At 40.7% G+C, this 19461-nt stretch overlaps 1 protein-coding gene across 2 annotated transcripts; it reads left to right on the forward strand.

Annotated features, from left to right (window-relative positions):
• Positions 1–583: 583 nt before the first annotated feature.
• On the forward strand, positions 584–10750 carry LOC139420768 (zinc finger protein 263-like). Of its 2 annotated transcripts, none has more exons than XR_011635537.1 (2): positions 584–832; positions 3207–4834. XR_011635537.1 is itself a non-coding variant. In XM_071170997.1 (2 exons), exons 1-2 carry the CDS (start codon positions 640–642, stop codon positions 10188–10190), a joined length of 957 nt encoding a protein of 318 aa, XP_071027098.1. In that variant the 5' UTR covers positions 591–639; the 3' UTR covers positions 10191–10750. The 2 variants fall into 2 exon arrangements, 1 of the variants encoding a protein (XP_071027098.1); XM_071170997.1 differs by lacking the exon at positions 3207–4834 and adding an exon at positions 9427–10750 and having other exon boundaries at positions 591–832.
• Positions 10751–19461: the final 8711 nt, after the last annotated feature.

Below are 19461 nucleotides of genomic sequence, written 5' to 3' on the forward strand. Positions count from 1 at the left end.
CTGGGATAGGGAGAGATTGAATATGTCTCTAAACACTCCAGCAAGCTGGTTTACACATGCTCCGAGGACACGGCTAGGGGTGCCTTCTGGGCCGGCAGCCTTGCATGGGTTAAAGCACTTAGATGTGAATGTAAATGCATGAAAGATAACGAAAGGAGATACATACTGAATTGATGGTACCATATAATACCACCATAAGCAGAAAAAGTGTCCCCATTGTTGTCACTATCAAACACAAATTATTTTGTCTTTTCATGGGGAACCTTGAAGGTTAATAATCAAATATCTCAGGCCCTGCCATTCAACCTGGCTTTCTGGAATTTATCTTCATAAAATCATATTTTAAACCTAACCCTAACCATACTGTTAACCTTATGTCCAGCCTTAAATTAAGACCAAATATATATATATATATATATATATATATATATATATATATTTTCATTCATGTTTTACATAGCCAATTTTGACATTGTGGCTGTGGTAACTAGTGACAACCACACCTCCTATTTTGATCACATGACGATGTTTGCGGCACATTTTGAGGTCACGTGGATACATTTGGGTTCCATCATATCTTGCTGAGTAACGTTAGCTAGTCTTTTCGGGCTGTCCGACTTTTACTTTACCTCCTGCAAAATGTCCAAACTACAGTTGTTGAATGTGTTTCTTACCAAGCGACTAACCGCGGCTGCTGTGGAGATATATGTGGAAGTGGAAAAAACCATAACAGAATACGAGAACGAAATTTCCAGTTCGAAGGAGGAGATCAAGCGTTTACGGCGGCTACTGGATTTGGTTTTCAACCCTGAGATAAAATTACATCGAGCAGGTTTGTAGCAACTACTGTGCAGAGTCACGATTTGAAACGTGTAACATTGAATTAGAATACTAACGGTAATTTAATAGGATCTATGTTTTAGGCCACGGCCCACAGCTTCTTCTATGGGGGGCAAGGCGTCACTGAGTTTCCCAAGCTAAATACGTTTATTCTATTACAAACACCTTAAAGGAGAATTTCACAATTTAGGACCCTAATCTGTATATATTATGTAAATCAAATGTTGTAGAACAAGGGTCTCCAACCCTGTAACTGGAGAGTTTACCCTCCAGTTGTAATTAGCCCGGTTCAGCTTATCAACCAGCTAATTATTAGAATCAAGTGTACTATATTAGGTTTGTAGTGAACCTACAAGATGCTAGCACTCCAGGAACAGGTTTGGAAAGCCCGGTTATAGAAGGTCTCAAACTGAAGAAATGTACTTAATTAGTCTCATTCTGCAGGTCTTTAATGTTGTACACATGAAATTGTGTCATACCTTACTTGAGCTGCAAGGTTATAATCCATTTAGTTAAACTCTAACAATATTTTCCAGCGTGTAAGTTTGATCAGAAGCATACTAGCCAGGTTCACAATGTGTCCAATGTAAACTAGGGCTGGGCAATAAGGACTAAAACTTAACTTGATTTCTTTCAGATTTATGGCCGATTCATGATATCAAAAAGCTTTGTTGTTCAAATAAAGTTCAATACACTGCATTTCAAACAGTCAGGAATAATCAAATGAATTCAGGGAATGGAGAATTATACCTAGGCTAAATATAAGCCTTTGACAACCATAAGACCCACTAATAATTTAATTATTTTATCAAAGTAGTTTAACCTGCTTTTTTACAATCACTAATCTGGCTTTCAAGTCTGTCTATGAAAATGCCCTTTTTTTGTTACAAATGTTACCAGAACCATGCACATTCACTGCTAATAACTGACTTCTTGTAGCAGGCATTATAGAAACTGGGTCTCATACACAATCTCTCAAGTACAAGGCCACGTGCTAGTGAATAGCCAGCTAATCTTTACATATCAAGTCTAGCCATCTTGGATCTATTTGCTTGCTACAAGGTAAAACAGTTGAACTGTTATGAATAGACCCTCCTGTCCATCTCCAACTCTTTGAAAAGCAGCCTGTTGACTTTGTTTATATGTGGATAAGAACATGCTTATTTCTCAGAATGGGATCGAGTTTGCCAATTCCTTATATAAATGTATATTTATGATCATTGCACATTTATAAAACAGACAGCTCGCACATAAGTCTGTGGCTAAAATAGTTCTTGCGGTATCACAATTCAGAGCACGACAAACTGAGCATACATTTTCTATTGATATTCTCGTTTTAGTTGGGTCTGCTTTGTTCTACATTTTCTGAGTTGGGACATAAAAAGGGTAAGTTCTCATCTATTACAATAAAATAATGTCTCTTTAAGTGTTTCAGTGTCCATTTGACTGATTCTGTTGAATTAAACCTCAAATGCCAATATTGAGTTAAACTGCTTCGAGTCAGCAGTGAATCTTTCATCTTTGTTGTGAGTGGCAGGGGGGGAGGGGGGTCTTGATGTCTGTGCAAGTGGGAAAGTGCACACAGCATAGGAGGAGCGAAGGAGACTACACTAAAAAGAGACGGAACACTAATTTAAAACGAATAAAAAAATTGGGTTACACATATTTAGATTAATACACAAAAAACATACATTCAAATTAATTTGATATATCGCCCAGCCCTACTGTAATTACAGAGCTTCTAATCTACCAAATAAGCAAATATTTTTATTTATTTCCAACTTGTCTGACTATGAATACAAGGAGGCAAGGCTTATTTATTTGAATCAGATTACACAGACGAGGATCTTTAACAGATCGAGGATGAGGGAGAGAGACGGAGCAGAGAGGCTCAGGCAGATATTCAACTAGCAGTTTAGGCTCGACTCACCATCTGGGAACTGGTGGTGTACCTGCAATGCTAAGTGAAGCCCACTGAAGACGAGTGTCTTTCCTGTGCGGATTGGGACCTGCTTATGCCAGCCTTGGAAAATCTAGAATTGTCCGGCGACGAGAAAACGTTGTCCCGCGAGCCCACCATACTGTGTAATCATTGGCAATCACTTTTCCAAACCTTATAAACCGAGCAGTTGTAGAAATGTTTTTCTGTGTACTGAAAATGAACTGGAAGAAGAGACCTTGGCCATAGGGACCTAATGGTCAGCTGTCAATAAAGTAAGTACAGGTAGTTTGTATGTGATAAATAGACTTCACAGCATTACAGTATTATAGGCTATATGTCATGAGTCACCCATATGGTCATCAGTAGATCAACCTAGTGTTATTCTGCTTCCGCACAGCGAGCTGATGTTTTTTATTTTTTTTAGGCAATATAGACTTGTGGCTTACAGAGTGGTCTTGGAATGGGAATTGAAAAGCGAACGACTTGGATGTGGTTAGAGACGAGTGTTACCCAGTTGTGTTGTCACCATCCGCAACAAGTACACCTCACCCACCGGTGTCTACACTGGATTCAAGGAGGCAGATAAGTGCTTTCAGTATCCTTTTGAACAACCTTCCACTGATGGCTCATTACCTTTTCCTCCCCTTTCTATTCTCCTTTTTGCATGAATTATTTTTTAGTTTATTCTGCAATTCTACTTTACGCTGCAAATGTGTAGAAAATCAAATAGTCCTTACAATACATGTAACATAGCCTTGAAAAATCCACACTTGAGGTTTCTTGTGACAAAAAAAGACTATGCCAAATCAGTAATTTATACATATAAGTGAAAGCATTGTTGGTAACTGTTTTGATAAGCAGTATTATTTCTGTTAACTATATATAAAAAATATTTGTCATTGCACTTGCCCGGGTGGTAAGGGTGTAACGCATGGTATATCCCTGAGGTGGAACGCGTTGTGCGTGGGTTTGCCTGCTGTGGACTGGAGAGCAGCAATCTCAGTTCTGTGATATCTACAGATTCTGATGCAGTTGTTCCAGGTTTGGCTTTTGCTAGGTGAGTTGTTGTTTTTGGTAAACTGGATATCTCAGCAGCCATGGGCAACCCACTAATTTCTGTGCTGCCACTGACATGAGCCTGCATATCATGGATAAATAGAACTGGATCCACCCTAGCCAGGATCCCATACTATGTATTCTACACATTAGCCTACCCAATAATAGAACCATTGCATTACTCATTACAGTGGCTTCGTGTCTACCTCCAGCTCATGTTCAATTTAGGGGTGTTTTCACATTTGAAATTCTGTTCCAGGGAGCATTGGTGACATTTTATACAGAAAATCTTGTGCTTTCACAAGACCTATACATAACTGTTTCAGGATGTGATGTGAGACGCACATTCTACATGTAAGCTAGCTAGATCGCTAGCTTGTTTACATCAGACAAAAAGTTCCACGTGACTCACCTGGGTATGATATTGCGTTTCACTCATGCTTTGTAGACCTAGCCAATCAAACAAAAGCTACAGGATCTGAATCCTACAGGGGATATGTGAAAACTGCCTAAGTAATCTAACGTTGGCAAATTGTGTTTTGCAGAATGATATAACAATATTAGCGAAGCACAACATGAAAATAGCTAGATGTTTACTTTATATAAAAACACACTTGTGAGGCTGGCTAGGTATAAAACAAACTTTTAGCTGACAAACTAAACAGATTCAGTGTTCCCCCTTTCGTCAGTGATGCTACTTTAGTTGCTAGCTAACTTTATAGCATATCTCATCTAAATTTCTGCTGGTCCTATTCAGGTGCAGCGACATCCTTCAATGGTTGGTATAGCTGTTTTCTTAGTGTGTTTTTACCAATTTTTCTTGTTGGTGGTTTACAGAAGTTGTCATCAGAGAAGGGCTCGCTACAAACAAGTAGGGCCAACGCATAAATTCTGTGGATGGGAGTGTTTATTTGTCTTTGCATAATAACTAGCCAAAGCCTCAGTAATTCTGGGTCTCCCAAAGGAAGTATGTGAAAAGTTATTGGACTAGCTATGTTTTGTTTGTCTCTTGAGTTGATTGATACTAGTAATTTGCAAACATTTCTAAAAAACTGTTTTTGCTTTGTCATAATCGGGTATTGTGTGTAGATTGATTGTGGGGGGGCTATTTACTCAATTTTAGAATAATGCTGTAATGGAACAATGTGGTAAAAGTCAAGGGGTCTGAATTCTTAGCGAATGCACTGTTTATATAGCTACACAAATAAGACAGATCCTGCTTGTGTTGCCTGTTTGAGTGTTTGTTTAATTGGCTACTGATTCCGTGAGCACCAAGCCTCAAGCAACCACAATGTCTGGTAAACAAATGTGGCTGTTTTTAATCTTTGCTGTGGTGTAATAAAGGTTTAACACTTTTTTGTTTGTAAGGACAGCCTCTGGTATTGCTTATCATTTATTTGGTGTTTACAGTGTTCCAAATTGTCAGAAAATAATAATAAGTAGGTAGCAACAGTTCAAGTCGGAAGTTTACATATATTTAGGTTGGAGGCATTAAACTCGTTTTTCATCCACTCCACAAATTTCTTGTTAACAAACTATATTTTTGGCAAGTCGGTTAGGACATCTACTTTGTGCATGACATGACACAAGTAATTTTTACAACAATTGTTTACAGACAGATTATTTCACTTATAATTCACTGTATCACAATTCCAGTGGGTCAGAAGTTTACATACACTAAGTTGACTGTGCCTTTAAACAGCTTGGAAAATTCCAGAAAATGATGTCATGGCTTTCGAAGCTTCTGATATGCTAATTGACATCATTTTAGTCATTTGGAGGTGTACCTGGATGTAGACCTACCTTCAAACTCAGTGCCTCTTTGTTTGACATCATGGGAAAATCAGAAAAAATTGTAGACCTCCAAGTCTGGTTCATTCTTGAGAGCAATTTCCAAGCGCCTGAAGGTACCACGTTCAAATGATAGTACGCAAGTATAAACACCATGGGACCACGCAGCCGTCATACCGCTCAGGAAGGACACATGTTCTGTCTCCTAGAGATTAATGTACTTTGTTGCGAAAAGTTATGGGATTGATTTGCACAACACCAAAAAACCTTGTGAAGATGCTGGAGGAAACCGGTACGAAAGTATCTATATCCGCAGTAAAATGAGTCCTATATCGACATAACCTGAAAGGCCGCTCAGTAAGGAAGAAGCCACTGCTCCAAACTCACCATAAAAATGCCAGACTACTGTTTGCAACTGCACATGGGGACAAAGATTGTACTTTTTGGAGAAATGTCCTCTGGTCTGATGAAACAAAAATAGAACTGTTTGGCCATAATGACCATTGTTATGTTTGCAGGAAAAGGGGGAGGCTTGCAAGCCGAAGAAAACCATCCCATCCGTGAAGCACAGGGGTGGCAGCATCATGTTGTGGGGGTGCTTTGCTGCAGGAGGGACTGGTGCACTTCACAAAATAGAGGGCATCATGAGACAGGAAAATGATGTGGCAACATCTCAAGACATCAGTCAGGAAGTTAAAGCTTGGTCACAAATGGGTCTTCCAAATGGACAGTGACCCCAAGCATACTTCCGAAGTTGTTGCAAAATGGCATAAGGACAAATAAGTCAAGGTATTGGATTGGCCATCACAAGGCCCTGACCTCAATCCTATAGAACATTTTTGTGGGCAGAATTTAAAGGTGTGCGCGAGCAAGGAGGCCTACAATCCTGACTCAGTTACACCAGCTCTGTCAGGAGGAATGGGCCAAAATTCACCCAACTTATTGTGGGAAGCTTGTGGAAGGCTACCTGAAACGTTTGACCCAAGTTTAAACAATTTAAAGAAAATGCTACCAAATACTAATTGCGTGTATGTAAACTTCTGACCACTGGGAATGTGAAGAAAGAAATATAAGCTTAAATAAATCACTCCACAATTATTCTGATATTACACATTCTTCTAATAAAGTGGTGATCATAACTGACCTAATACAGGGAATTTTTACTAGGATTAAATGTCAGGAATTGTGAAACTGAATTTTAAAATGTTTTTGGGTAAGGTGTATGTAAACTTCCGACTTCAACTGTATCGGTGTAATTTAGACGGGTTGATCAAGGGACATGGCTAGTTTAGCTGTCTGGCTAACTCTAGGCAACCTAGCTAGCTAATTATAAAATAAAACTTGTGGGTGCCTGCATCCGGGAACATAAAAAAATGACATTACTTTTTTAGTTTGTTTAGTTTGTTTAACATTTGGATGCTGACAGTAATGTTAGCTAGCCATCTTTCAGCTGCCATCTTGGCTGGTGACAGCTGGCCTGTGGCCCTGCCCAGAAAGACCATACGGCCTATTTTGTGGGTTTTGAGGTAGACTTGATCCCCAACAGATATTCTAAGCTATTTTCACGTTCCTTCCTAGCGACGAAATGAAACATTAGTTCACAATGTTCATTCACATATTAGTGTTATTTAACATCGTAAATCATAGGAATTTGACTCTTTTAGTGTAGCATGATAGCAGATCAGGCGTCTGAGGCGTTAAGATTCTTTGGGAGAATCTGATAAATAGGCACCCGGTTAGACTGCTCCAAACTCAAATTCACATAAGCGACAGTACTACACTGCCAAGCGTTTATCCAATATACACTGAGTTTACAGAACGTTAAGACCACCTGCTCTTTCCATGACATACAGTGCATTCGGAAAGTATTCAGACCCCTTGACTTTTTCCACATTTTGTTACATTACAGCCTTATTTGAAATTGGATTAAATACTTAAGTATTCAGAGCCTTTACTCAGTACTTTGTTGAAGCACCTTTGGCAGCAATTACAGCCTCAATTATTTTTGGGTATGATGCTACAAGCTTGGCACACCTGTATTTGGTGAGTTATTCCCATTCTTCCCTACAGATGCTCTCAAGCTCTGTCAGGTTAGATGGAGAGTGTCGCTGCACAGCTATTTTCAGGTCTCTCCAGAGATGCTAGATCGGGTTCAAGTCCGGGCTCTGGCTGGGACACTCAAGGACATAGAGAATTGTCCTGAAGCCACTCTTGCGTTGTCTTGGCTTGGCTGTGCGCTTAGGTTCGTTGTCCTGTTGGAAGGTGAACCGTCACCCCAGTTTGAAGATCTCTGTACTTTGCTCCGTTCATCTTTCCCTCGATCCTGACGAGTCTCCCAGTCCCTGCTGCTGAAAAACAACCCCACAGCATGATGCTGCCACCACCATGCTTTACCGTCGGGATGTTGCCAGGTTTCCTCCAGATGTGATGCTTGTCATTCAGCCCAAAGCATTCTATCTTGGTTTCATCAGACCAGAGAATCTTGTTTCTCATGGTCTGAGTAATTTAGGTGCCTTTTTGCCTACTCCAGCGGGCGGTCACGTGCCTTTTACTGAGGAGTGGCTTCCGTCAGGCCACTCTACCATAAAGGCCTGATTGGTGGAGTGCTGCAGATGGTTGTTCTTCTGGAAGCTTTTCCCATCTCCACAGAGGAGCTCTGAGTGACCATTGGGTTCTTGGTCACCTCCATGACCAAAGCCCTTCCATGATTGCTCAGTTTGGTCGGGCAGCCAGCTCTAGGAAGTCTTAGTGGTTCCAAACTTCATCAATTTAAAAATGGAAGCCACTGTGTTCTTGGGGACCTTCAATGCTGCAGAAATGTTTTGGTACCCTCCCCATGATCTGTCCCTTGACACAATCCTGTCTCGGAGCTCTACAGACATTTCCGTCAACCTCAAGTCTTTGGTTTTTGCTCTAACATGCACTGACAACTGTGGGACCTATATATAGACAGGTCCAAATTATGTCCAATCAGTTGACTTTACCACAGGTGGACTCCAATCGAGTCTCAGAGCAAAGGGTCTGAATTCTTATGTAAATAAGATATTTCAGTTTTTATTTTTAAATTGGCAGAAAAATCAAAACCAGTTTTCGTTTGTCATTATGGGGTATTGTGTGTGGATTGAGGGAAAACGTTTTGTTTATCCATTTTAGAGTAGGTCTGTAATGTAACAAAATGTGATGAAAGTCAAGGTGTCTGAATACTTTCCAAATGCACTGTAGACTGACCAGGTGAATCCAGGTGAAAGCTATGATCCCTTATTGAAGTGGATTTAACAAGTGACATCAATCAGTGTAGATGAAGTGGAGGACTGGTTAGAGATGCCTTGAGACAATTGAGACATGGATTGTGTATCTGTGCCATTCAGAGGGTGAGTGGGCAAGACAAAATATTTAAGTGCCTTTTGAACGGGGTATGGTAGTAGGTGCCAGGCGCACCGGTTTGTGTCAAACTGTAACACTGCTGAGTTTTTCACGCTCAACAGTTTCCTGTGTGTACCAAGAATGGTCCACCGCCCAAAGGATATCCAGCCAACTTGACACAACTGGGACGCATTGGCGTCAACATGAGCCAACATCCCTGTGGAACGCTTTCGATACCTTGTAGAGTCCATGCCCAAACCAATTGAGTCTGTTCTGAGGGCAAAAGGGGGGGAGGGTGTGCAACTCAATATTAGGTAGGTGTTCTTAATGTTTTGTTCACTGTGTAAATTGAACATAAGTGTACCAACTAACCATGTAAGACAATGGTTAAGGAGTTAATTGGTTTTGAAAGATTATTCTTTCCTTTTCTCCAGACCTACATCAGCTCTATCTCCCAGATGAGGTTTCTCCTGAGCAGCAGCACTGTGAGCAGGAGTGGAGCCCCAGTCTGAAGCAAGAGGACCCAGAGCCCTCACAGATTAAAGAGGAACATGAAGTCTGGACTAGTCAGGGGGGAGAACAGCTTAAAGAGCTAGAGTCTGATACCAAGGAGTTAATATTCACTCCCTCTGTGGAAAATCTGGAACCACATCAGACCTCACATCTTTTCCAAATGCAAATTGTGGTCTCACCCACCAGTACAACTAAAGAGATCAAGATGAAACCATGTCACATTGGTGAAAACTCTTCTTGTCATGTTTGTGGTAAATGTTTTGACTGTAAATCTGGTCTGGAAAGGCATATGAGGGCTCATACTGGTGAAAAACCTTATTGCTGCAGTGAATGTGGCAAATGCTATAGTCAGATAGGAAATCTGAACATGCATATGAGGGGGCACACAGGGGAGAGATCATACAGATGCTTTTTGTGTGGAGAATACTTCATCACAGCATCCCAATTAAAATCACATAAAATCACTCACACGCAGGGGAGTAATATAATCCCGGGGACATCCAAAAGCAAATCTCGTTTGTATGCTGGTAACAGTCATGAGACTAGGGAAGGACCGTATCAGTGCAAGGAATGTGTTAAATCCTTCAGGCAGAAGAGGAACCTGTTACGGCATATGAGAAATCACACAGGAGCAATTAATGCAGCAAATGCTTCAACTGGAGTGGAAAAATGTTTTATTACGTGATTTACACAGAGGAGAAAATATTTTGTGTCCTAATGCTCCAGCAACGAATTAAAACAAGTGAAATCCACATCAGTGCAAGGACTTCAGAAAATGGTTTAGAAAGTTTGGATTCGGATATCTTGAAAATTAAAGGAGAAGGAAACATGGGAGAAAACATGAACGTGTCATTTGGATCAGTAGGAGTTGACTAATGGACTTGTAGAACATCTAATTATTTCATTACATTATCACATTTGTTGTTTTTGGCAAAGATATTTAGGATTTGTAAGCAGTCTCAAACTTTTATGAATAAAAGTTGTACAGCTGTATTCTAGAATATGGTGTGTTAAAATTGACCATTGAATCTAACATTTTGAACCTTGGAGAGGATCACATTCCCAGTCAATCCCCATCTAAATTGATAATGCGTTTCTGCAAACTCTATTATCCTCTGCAGGTTGCGAGGCAGATGTTTTTACAGATGCTCTTAAACATGACCGGCATACAACAGTCTTTTCTGGGACAAACATTACTGTGTTAAAAACAAATGTATATTTTAATAAAGATGTGTTTTAAATGGATCTAATTTTAAATAACATTTTATTTTGCTTATGTATATGCCTACAGTCTGTTTTCCATTTCCTAGTTTAATCTCACAATACCTTCTACTTACTACAAATACCTTGGCTGTAGTCAATTCACCAAGACAATGTTTGTGTCTTTAGTTTCCCTACTCAAATACTTAATATCTACTCTATATTTAGTTGTCTTAGCATTACCAAAGGGTCGTTCCATATGACTTCAAAAACGTTATGGCTGCACCCCTTTGCAGTAGATTTGAACAAAACCTTTCAAACATGTTTGCCCATGGTAGAAATGGTCAGAGTGAATTATTATTTTTTGGACCTGAATCCCAAAACAATCGATTATTTTTATTTACCAGGCAAGTCAGTTTAGAACAAATTCTAATTTTCCAGTGACGGCCTAGGAACAGTGGGTTAACTGCCTTGTTCAGGGGCAGAGTGGCACATTTTTACCTTGTCAGCTCGGGGATTTGATCTTGCAACCTTTCGGTTACTAGCCCAATGCTCTAACCACTAAGCTACCTGCCATTCAAAGTTGGCTTAAGACATCCATGTCTTTAACACTATAAAGATAAACGGTTGAGTTTTATATAATTTGAAAGATTACAAACAGGGTTTTCAAACTATTTAATGATCTATTAAAAACGTTTTGAATAAATTGTATTTTTTTAAATATATATTACATACATGCATACATACAGTTGAAGTCAGAAGTTTACATACACCTTAGCCAAATACATTTAAACTCAGTTTTTCCACAATTCCTGACATTTAATCCTAGTAAAAATTGTCTTAGGTCAGTTAGGATCACCACTTTATTTGAAGAATGTGAAATTTCAGAATAATAGTAGAGGGATTTATTTCAGCTTTTATTTATTTTATCACATTCCCAGTGGGCCAGAAATGTACATACACTCAATTAGTATTTGGTTGCATTGCCTTTAAATTGTTTCACTTGGTTAAAACGTTTCAGGTAGCCTTCCAAAAGCTTCTCGCAATAAGTTGGTTGAATTTTGGCCCATTCCTCCTGACAGAGCTGGTGTAACGGAGTCAAGATTGTAGGCCTCCTTGCTCGCACACACTTTTTCAGTTCTGCTCACAAATAATCCACAGGATTGAGGTCAGGGCCTTGTGATGGCCACTCTAATACCTTGACTTTGTTGTTCTTAAGCCATTTGGCCCCTACTTTGAAAGTGTGCTTGGGGTCATTGTCCATTTGGAACACCCATTTTCAACCAAGCTTTAACTTTAACGGATGTCTTGAGATGTTGCTTCAATATATCCACATAATTTTCCTGCCTCATGATGCCCTCTATTTTGTGAAGTGCACCAGTCCCTCCTGCAGCAAAGCACCCCCACAACATGATGCTGCTACCCCGTGCTTCACGGTTGGGATGGTTTTCTTCGGCTTGCAAGCCTCCCCCTTTTTCCTCCAAACATAAGGATGGTCATTATGGCCAAACAGTTCTAATTTTGTTTCATCAGACCAGAGGACATTTCTCCAAACAGTACGATCTTTGTAACCATGTGCAGTTGCAAACCGTTGTCTGGCTTTTTTATGGCGGTTTTGGAGCAGTGGCTTCTTCCTTGCTGAGTGGCCTTTCAGGTTATGTGGATATAGGACTTGTTTTACTGTGGATATAGATACTTTTGCACCTGTTTCCTCCAGCATCTTCACAAGGTCCTTTGCTGTTGTTCTGGGATTGATTTTCACTTTTCGCACCAAAGTACATTCATCTCTAGGAAACAGAACACGTCTCCTTCCTGAGCGGTATGACAGCAGCGTGGTCCCATGGTGTTTATACTTGCGTACTATTGTTTGTACAGATGAACGTGGTACCTCCAGGCATTTGGAAATTGCTCTCAAGGAGGAACCAGACTTGTGGAGGTCTACAATTATTTTCTGAGGTCTTGGCTGATTTCTTTTGATTTTCCTATGATATCAAGCAAAAGGCACTGAGTTTGAAAGTAGGCCTTGAAATACATCCACAGGCACACCTCCAATTGACTCAAATGATGTCAGTTAGCCTATCAGAAGCTTCTAAAGCATGACATAATTTTCTGGAATTTTCCAAGCTGTTTAAAGGCAGTCAATTTAGTGTATGTAAAATTCTGACCCACTGGAATTGTGATACAGTGCATTATAAGTGAAATAATCTGTCTGTAAACAATTGTTTCAAAAATTACTTGTCATGCACAAAGTAGTTGTCCTAACCGACTTGCCAAGACTATAGTTTGTTAGCAAGAAATTTGTGGAGTGGTTGAAAAACGTTTTAATGACTCCAACCTAAGTGTATGTAAACTTCTGAATCCAACTGTATATACTACCGTTCAAAAGTTTGGGGTCTCTTCGAAATGTCCATGTTTTTGAAAGATAAGCACAAAAAAAAGTCAATTAAAATAACATCAAATTGATTAGAAATATACTGTAGACATTGTTAATGTTGTAAATTACTATTGTAGCTGGAACCAGCAGATTTTTTTTAATGGAATATCTACATAGGCGTACAGAGGTCCATTATCAGCAACCATCACTCTTGTGTTCCAATGGCGCGTTGTGTTAGCTTATCCAAGTTAATATATATTTTTTAACTTGTTCTCAACTGGCCTACCTGGTTTAAAAATGTTAAAAGGCTGAAGATCTCTTACAACGCTGTGTACGACTCCCTTCACAGAACAGAGCAAACTGGCTCTAACCAGAATAGAAAGAGTGGGAGGCCTCGTTGCACAACTGAGCAAGAGGACAAGTACATTAGTGTCTAGTTTGAGAAACAGACAGACGCCTCACGAGTCCTCAACTGTCAATTTTTGTCTATGGAGATTGAATGGCTGTGTGCTCGATTTTATACACCTGTCAACAACGGGTGTTGTTGAAATAGCCAAATCCAGTAATTTGAAGGGGTGTCCACATACTTTTTATATATACACTACCGTTGAAAAGTTTGGGGTCACGTAGTAAGGTCCTTGTTTTTGAATGATAAATAATTTTTTGTCCATTAAAATAACATAAAATTGATCAGAAAGACATTGTTAAGGTTGTAAATGACTCAACTGACAGCTTCATTAAATAGTACCCGCAAACATCAGTCTCAACAGCAACAGTGAAGAAGCAACTACGGGATGCTGGCCTTCTAGTCAGAGTTGCAAAGAAAAAGCAATATCTCAGACTGGCCAATAAAAAGAAAAGATTAAGATGGGCAAAAGAACACAGACACTGGACAGAGGAACTCTGCCTAAAAGATCAGCATCCCGGAGTCGCCTTCCAAACTGCCTCTGGAAGCAGCGTTAGCACAATAACTGTTAGTCAGGAACTTCATGAAATGCGTTTCCGTGGCCGATCAGCCATACACAAGCCTAAGATCGCCACCATTGGACTCTGGAGCAGTGGAAGTCATAAATCACACTTCACCATCTGGCAGTCCGGCAGACTAATCTGGATTTGGTGGATGCCAGGAGAACGTTACCGGCCCCAATGCATAGTGCCAACTGTAAAGTTTGGTGGAGGAGGAATAATGGTCTGGGGTTTTCATGGTTCGGGCTAGGCCCCTTAGTTTCAGTGAAGGGAAATGCACAAAGCATTTCACAAAGCAAGGTCCATACAGAAATGGTTTGTCAAGATCGGTGTGGAAGAACTCGACTGGCCTGCACAGATCCCTGATCTCAACCCGATCGAACACCTTTGGGATGAATTGGAACGGTGACTGAGAGCCAGGTCTAATCGTCCAACATCAGTGCACGACCTCACGGATGCTTGTGGCTGAATGGAAGCAAGACCCTGCAGCAATGTTCCAAAATCAAGTGGAAAACCTTTCCAAAATAGGCGAGACCAACTCCATATTAATGCACAAGATTTTGGAATGAGATGTTCGACGAGCAAAAATAAATGCATACTGTACGCACACTGAACACAAATATAAACGCAACATGTAAAGTGTTGGTCCCATGTTTCATAAGCTGAAATAAAGATCCAAGAAATGTTCCATGTGTCCCTTGGGTTGTGCCGTGGCGGAGATCTTTGTGGGCTATACTCAGCCTTGTCTCAGGATGGTAAGTTGGTGGTTGAAGATATCCCTCTAGTGGTGTGGGGGCTGTGCTTTGGCAAAGTGGGTGGGGTTATATCCTTCCTGTTTGGCCCTGTCCGGGGGTGTCCTCGGATGGGGCCACAGTGTCTCCTGACCCCTCCTGTCTCAGCCTCCAGTATTTATGCTGTAGTAGTTTATGTGTCGGGGGGCTAGGGTCAGTTTGTTATATCTGGAGTACTTCTCCTGTCCTATTCGGTGTCCTGTGTGAATTTAAGTGTGCTCTCTCTAATTCTCTCTTTCTTTCTTTCTCTCGGAGGACCTGAGCCCTAGGACCATGCCTCAGGACTACCTGACATGATGACTCCTTGCTGTCCCCAGTCCACCTGGCCGTGCTGCTGCTCCAGTTTCAACTGTTCTGCCTTATTATTATTTGACCATGCTGGTCATTTATGAACATTTGAACATCTTGGCCATGTTCTGTTATAATCTCTACCCGGCACAGCCAGAAGAGGACTGGCTATCCCACATAGCCTGGTTCCTCTCTAGGTTTCTTCCTAGGTTTTGGCCTTTTTAGGGAGTTTTTCCTAGCCACCATGCTTCTACACCTGCATTGCTTGCTGTTTGGGGTTTTAGGCTGGGTTTCTGTACAGCACTTTGAGATATCAGCTGATGTACAAAGGGCTATATAAATACATTTGATTTGATTTTGATTTGATGTGTATAAAGTTAATTTTTCAAAGAATTTGTGCACAAATTTGTTTAAATCCCTGTCAGAGAGCATTTTTGTTTTACCAAGATACGCCATCCACCTGACAGGTATGGTATATCAAGAAACTGATTAAACAGCATGATCATTACATAGGTGCACCTTGTGCTGGGGACAATAAAAGGCCACTCTAAAACGGGCAGTTTTGTCATACAACACAGTGCCACAGATGTCTTAAGTTTTGAAGGAGCGTGCAATTGGCATGCTGACTGCAGGAATGTCCACCAGAGCTGTTGACAGACAATTGAAAGTTAATTTCTCTACCATAAGCCGCCTCCAATGTCGTTTTAGAGAATTCTGCAGTGCATCCAACCGCGGACCATGTGTATGGTGTTGTGTGGGGGAGTGGTTTGCTGATGTCAAAGTTGTAAACAGAGTTCCCCATTGGTAATGGGGTTATTGTATGGGCAGGCATAAGCTGCAGAAAACGAACACAATTGCATTTTATCGATGGCAATTTGAATGCACAGAGATACCATGAAGAGATCGTGAGGCCTATTGTCATGCCATTCATCCACCGCCATCTCCTCATGTTTCAGCATAGTAATGCATGGCCCCATGTCGCAAGAATCTGTACACAATTCCTGGAAGCTGGAAATGTCCCAGTTCTTGCATGGCCTGCATACTCACCAGACATGTCACCCATTGAGCATTTTTGGTGTACTCTGGGTAATGTGTACAACAGCGCGTTTCAGTTCCTGCCAATATCTCTCAACTTTGCACAAGCATTGAAGAGTGGGACAACATCAACAGCCTGATCAACTCCATGTGAAGGAGAGGTGTCGTGCTGCATGAGGCTATCTGCATTGTGTCCCACCCGCCAACCCCTCTTTTACGCTACTCTCTGTTCATCATAAATGCATAGTCACTTTAACCATATCTACATGTACATAATACCTCAATCAGCATGACTAACCGGTGTCTGTATGTAGCCTCACTACGTTTATAGCCTCGCTGCTGTATATAGCCTGCCTCTCTTTACTGTTGTTTTATTTCTTTACCTACCTATTGTTCACCTAATACCTTTTTTGCACTATTGGTTAGAGCCTGTAAGTAAGCATTTCACTGTAAGGTCCACACCTGTTGTATTCGGTGCACGTGACAAATACACTTTGATTTGAAATGGTGGTCACACCAGATACTGACTTGTTTTCTGATCTACGCCCCTAACTTTTTTTTACATTATTTGAGGTGTTTGTGTGTCATGTTTTGACTGATGAATATACTAAAATGTGATTACTAATTATTACAGATTATTAATCTGGTTTCCGAGCTGGTCATGGTTGCACTTGAGCCACGCTCAAGGTCCTAAATGATATCATAACCGCCATCGATAAGACAGTACTGTGCAGCCGTCTTCATCGATCGGGACAAGGCTTTCGACTGTCAATCACTGCATTCTTATTGGCAGACTCAATAGCCTTGGTTTCTCAAATGACTGCCTCGCCTGGTTTACTAACTACTTCTCAGATAGAGTTCAGTGTGTCAAATCGGAGGGCCTGTTGTCCTCTGGCAGTCTCTTTGGGGGTGCCACAGGGTTCAATTCTCGGGCCAACTCTTTCTCTGTATATATCAATGATGTTGCTCTTGCTGCTGGTGATTCTCTGATCCACCTCTACACAGATGACACCATTCTGTATACATCTGGCCCTTCTTTGGACACTGTGTTAACAAACCTCCAAATGAGCTTCAATGCCATACAACAGTCCTTCCGTGGCCTCCAACTGCTTTTAAATGCTAGTAAAACCAAATGCACCCGCCCACCCGACTAGCATCACTACTCTGGACGCTTCTGACTTAGAATATGTGGACAAATGCAAATACCTAGGCGTCTGGTTAGAGACAAACTCTCCTTCCAGACTCACATTAAACATCTCCAATCCAAAATTAAATCTAGAATCGGCTTCCTATTTCGCAACAAAGCCTCCTTCACTCATGCTGCCAAACATACCCTCGTAAAACTGACTATCCTACAGATCCTTGACTTTGGCGATGTCATTTACAAAATAGCCTCCAACGCTCTACTCAGCAAACTGGATTTAGTCTATCACAGTGCCATCCGTTTTGTCATCAAAGCCCCATATACTACCCAGCACTGCGACCTGTATGCTCGTTGGCTGGCCCTCACTACATATTTGTCGCCAAACCCACTGGCTCCAAGTCATCTTTAAGTCTTAGCTAGGTAAAGCCTTATCTCAGCTCAATGGTCACTCTTTAGCAGCACCCACCCGTAGCACGCGCTCCAGCAGGTATATTTCACTGGTCATCCCTAAAGCCAACACTTCCTTTGGCTGCCTTTCATTCCAGTTCTCTGCTGCCAACGACTGGAAAGAATTGCAAAAATCACTGAAGCTGGAGTCTTTATCTCCCTCTCTAACTTTAAGCATCAGCTGTCAGAGCAGCTTACTGATCACTGTACCTGTACACAGCCAATCTGTAAATAGCTCACCCAACTACCTCATCCCCATATTAATTTTCCTCTTGCCCTTTTGCACCCCAGTATCTCTATTTGCACATCATCATCTGCACATCTATCACTCCAGTGTTAATGCTAAATTGTAATTATTTCGCCTCCATGGCCTATTTATTGCTTTTACCTCCCTTCTTCTACATTTGCAAACACTGTACATAGATCTTTCTATTGTGTTATTGACTATACGTTTGTTTATGTGTAACTGTGTTATTGTTTTTGTCGCACTGCTTTGCTTTATCTTGGCCAGGTCGCAGTTGTAAATGAGAACTTGTTCTCAACTGGCCTACCTGGTTAAATAAAGGTGAAAAAAATAATAATAATTACAATTATACATTTTCACTTTGAAATGGTACCACAAAGATGGTTTGAGCTCCGCACATGTGATGGAATATCCATAGTTATAAATTAAACTGTTAACCTTCAATAGGAAATCATAGAAATATAGATGATAGAATATACATTGCCATTAAAGTTGACATTAGATGTTGGGAGGCCTGGTGAGCATCTTTCTGGTAGTATAATAATTGGAAGTTAAAGTTTCAATTCAATGTACATTTCTGGTCTACCAGCTAAATTGCAGTGGTCAAAGGGATAGATCCATTCTATTTATTATATTTCTATGATTGTAATGACGCCCAACCTGTATTCAACGATGACAGGCACAGCAAAAACACCTCTGATGATGTGAAATAGGGTCAAACTACAACATTTATGAAAATGAGTTTACCCATTTTTAGATCATTGCCTTCAAAGGTTAAAGTCATTTTAATAAAAATTTAAAAAATAATCATTCAAGAAATCATAAAAATGTTTGACAACCCTGTTTGTAAGCTTTCAAATGATATCAGACTCAACAGTTTATATTTTTCCAGTGATGAAGACATGGATGTCTCATCTTAGGGTGAGGTATGCAAAATTGGGGAACTTTGAGCACCAATATCTCCTGGGCCCAGTTTTTCAAGTTAACAGGATTTCGCCTTTCAGATGCGATTAAATGCATACAAATAGAATGAAAAGAACAAGTCCCCATTTAAGTCAATGATTTGTCCACTCTATTTCTATGCATTTAATCCTATCCGAAAGACGAAATCCCGATAGATAACTTCAGAAAAACTATGCCCACTTTCTGACCACTTCTACCATGGGAAAGTATGGAACGTTTCATTAAAATTAAAAGTAAAACAACCCCATAGGCCATAAGGTCCCAATTCTTCTGAAAATATATATAACAGTTATTTTTATTTGCTATCCTTCTCTCCAGACCTCCAGCAGCTTTCTCTCCTGGTCTCTGAAGAGGGTCCCCCTAAGCAGCACTGTGGGCAGGAGTGGAGCCCCAGTCTGGGGCAAGAAGACCCAGAGACCAAACAGATTAAAGAGGAACATGAGGATGTCTGGACAGGTCAGAGGGGAGAGCAGCTTAAAGAGCTGAAGTCTGATACCAAAGAGT

This window comes from Oncorhynchus clarkii, chromosome 12 (genome assembly GCF_045791955.1).
Source record: "Oncorhynchus clarkii lewisi isolate Uvic-CL-2024 chromosome 12, UVic_Ocla_1.0, whole genome shotgun sequence".
Classification (NCBI taxonomy): Eukaryota; Metazoa; Chordata; class Actinopteri; order Salmoniformes; family Salmonidae; genus Oncorhynchus; species Oncorhynchus clarkii.

What these genes read in the sequence shown, in the direction of transcription:
- LOC139420768 (XM_071170997.1), top strand. Translation starts at nt 640, where the DNA reads ATGTCCAAACTACAGTTGTTGAATGTGTTTCTTACCAAGCGACTAACC. An exon ending in GATAAAATTACATCGAGCAG is followed by an intron (nt 833 to 9,426) that starts GTTTGTAGCAAC and finishes CCTTTTCTCCAG; the next exon opens with ACCTACATCAGCTCTATCTC.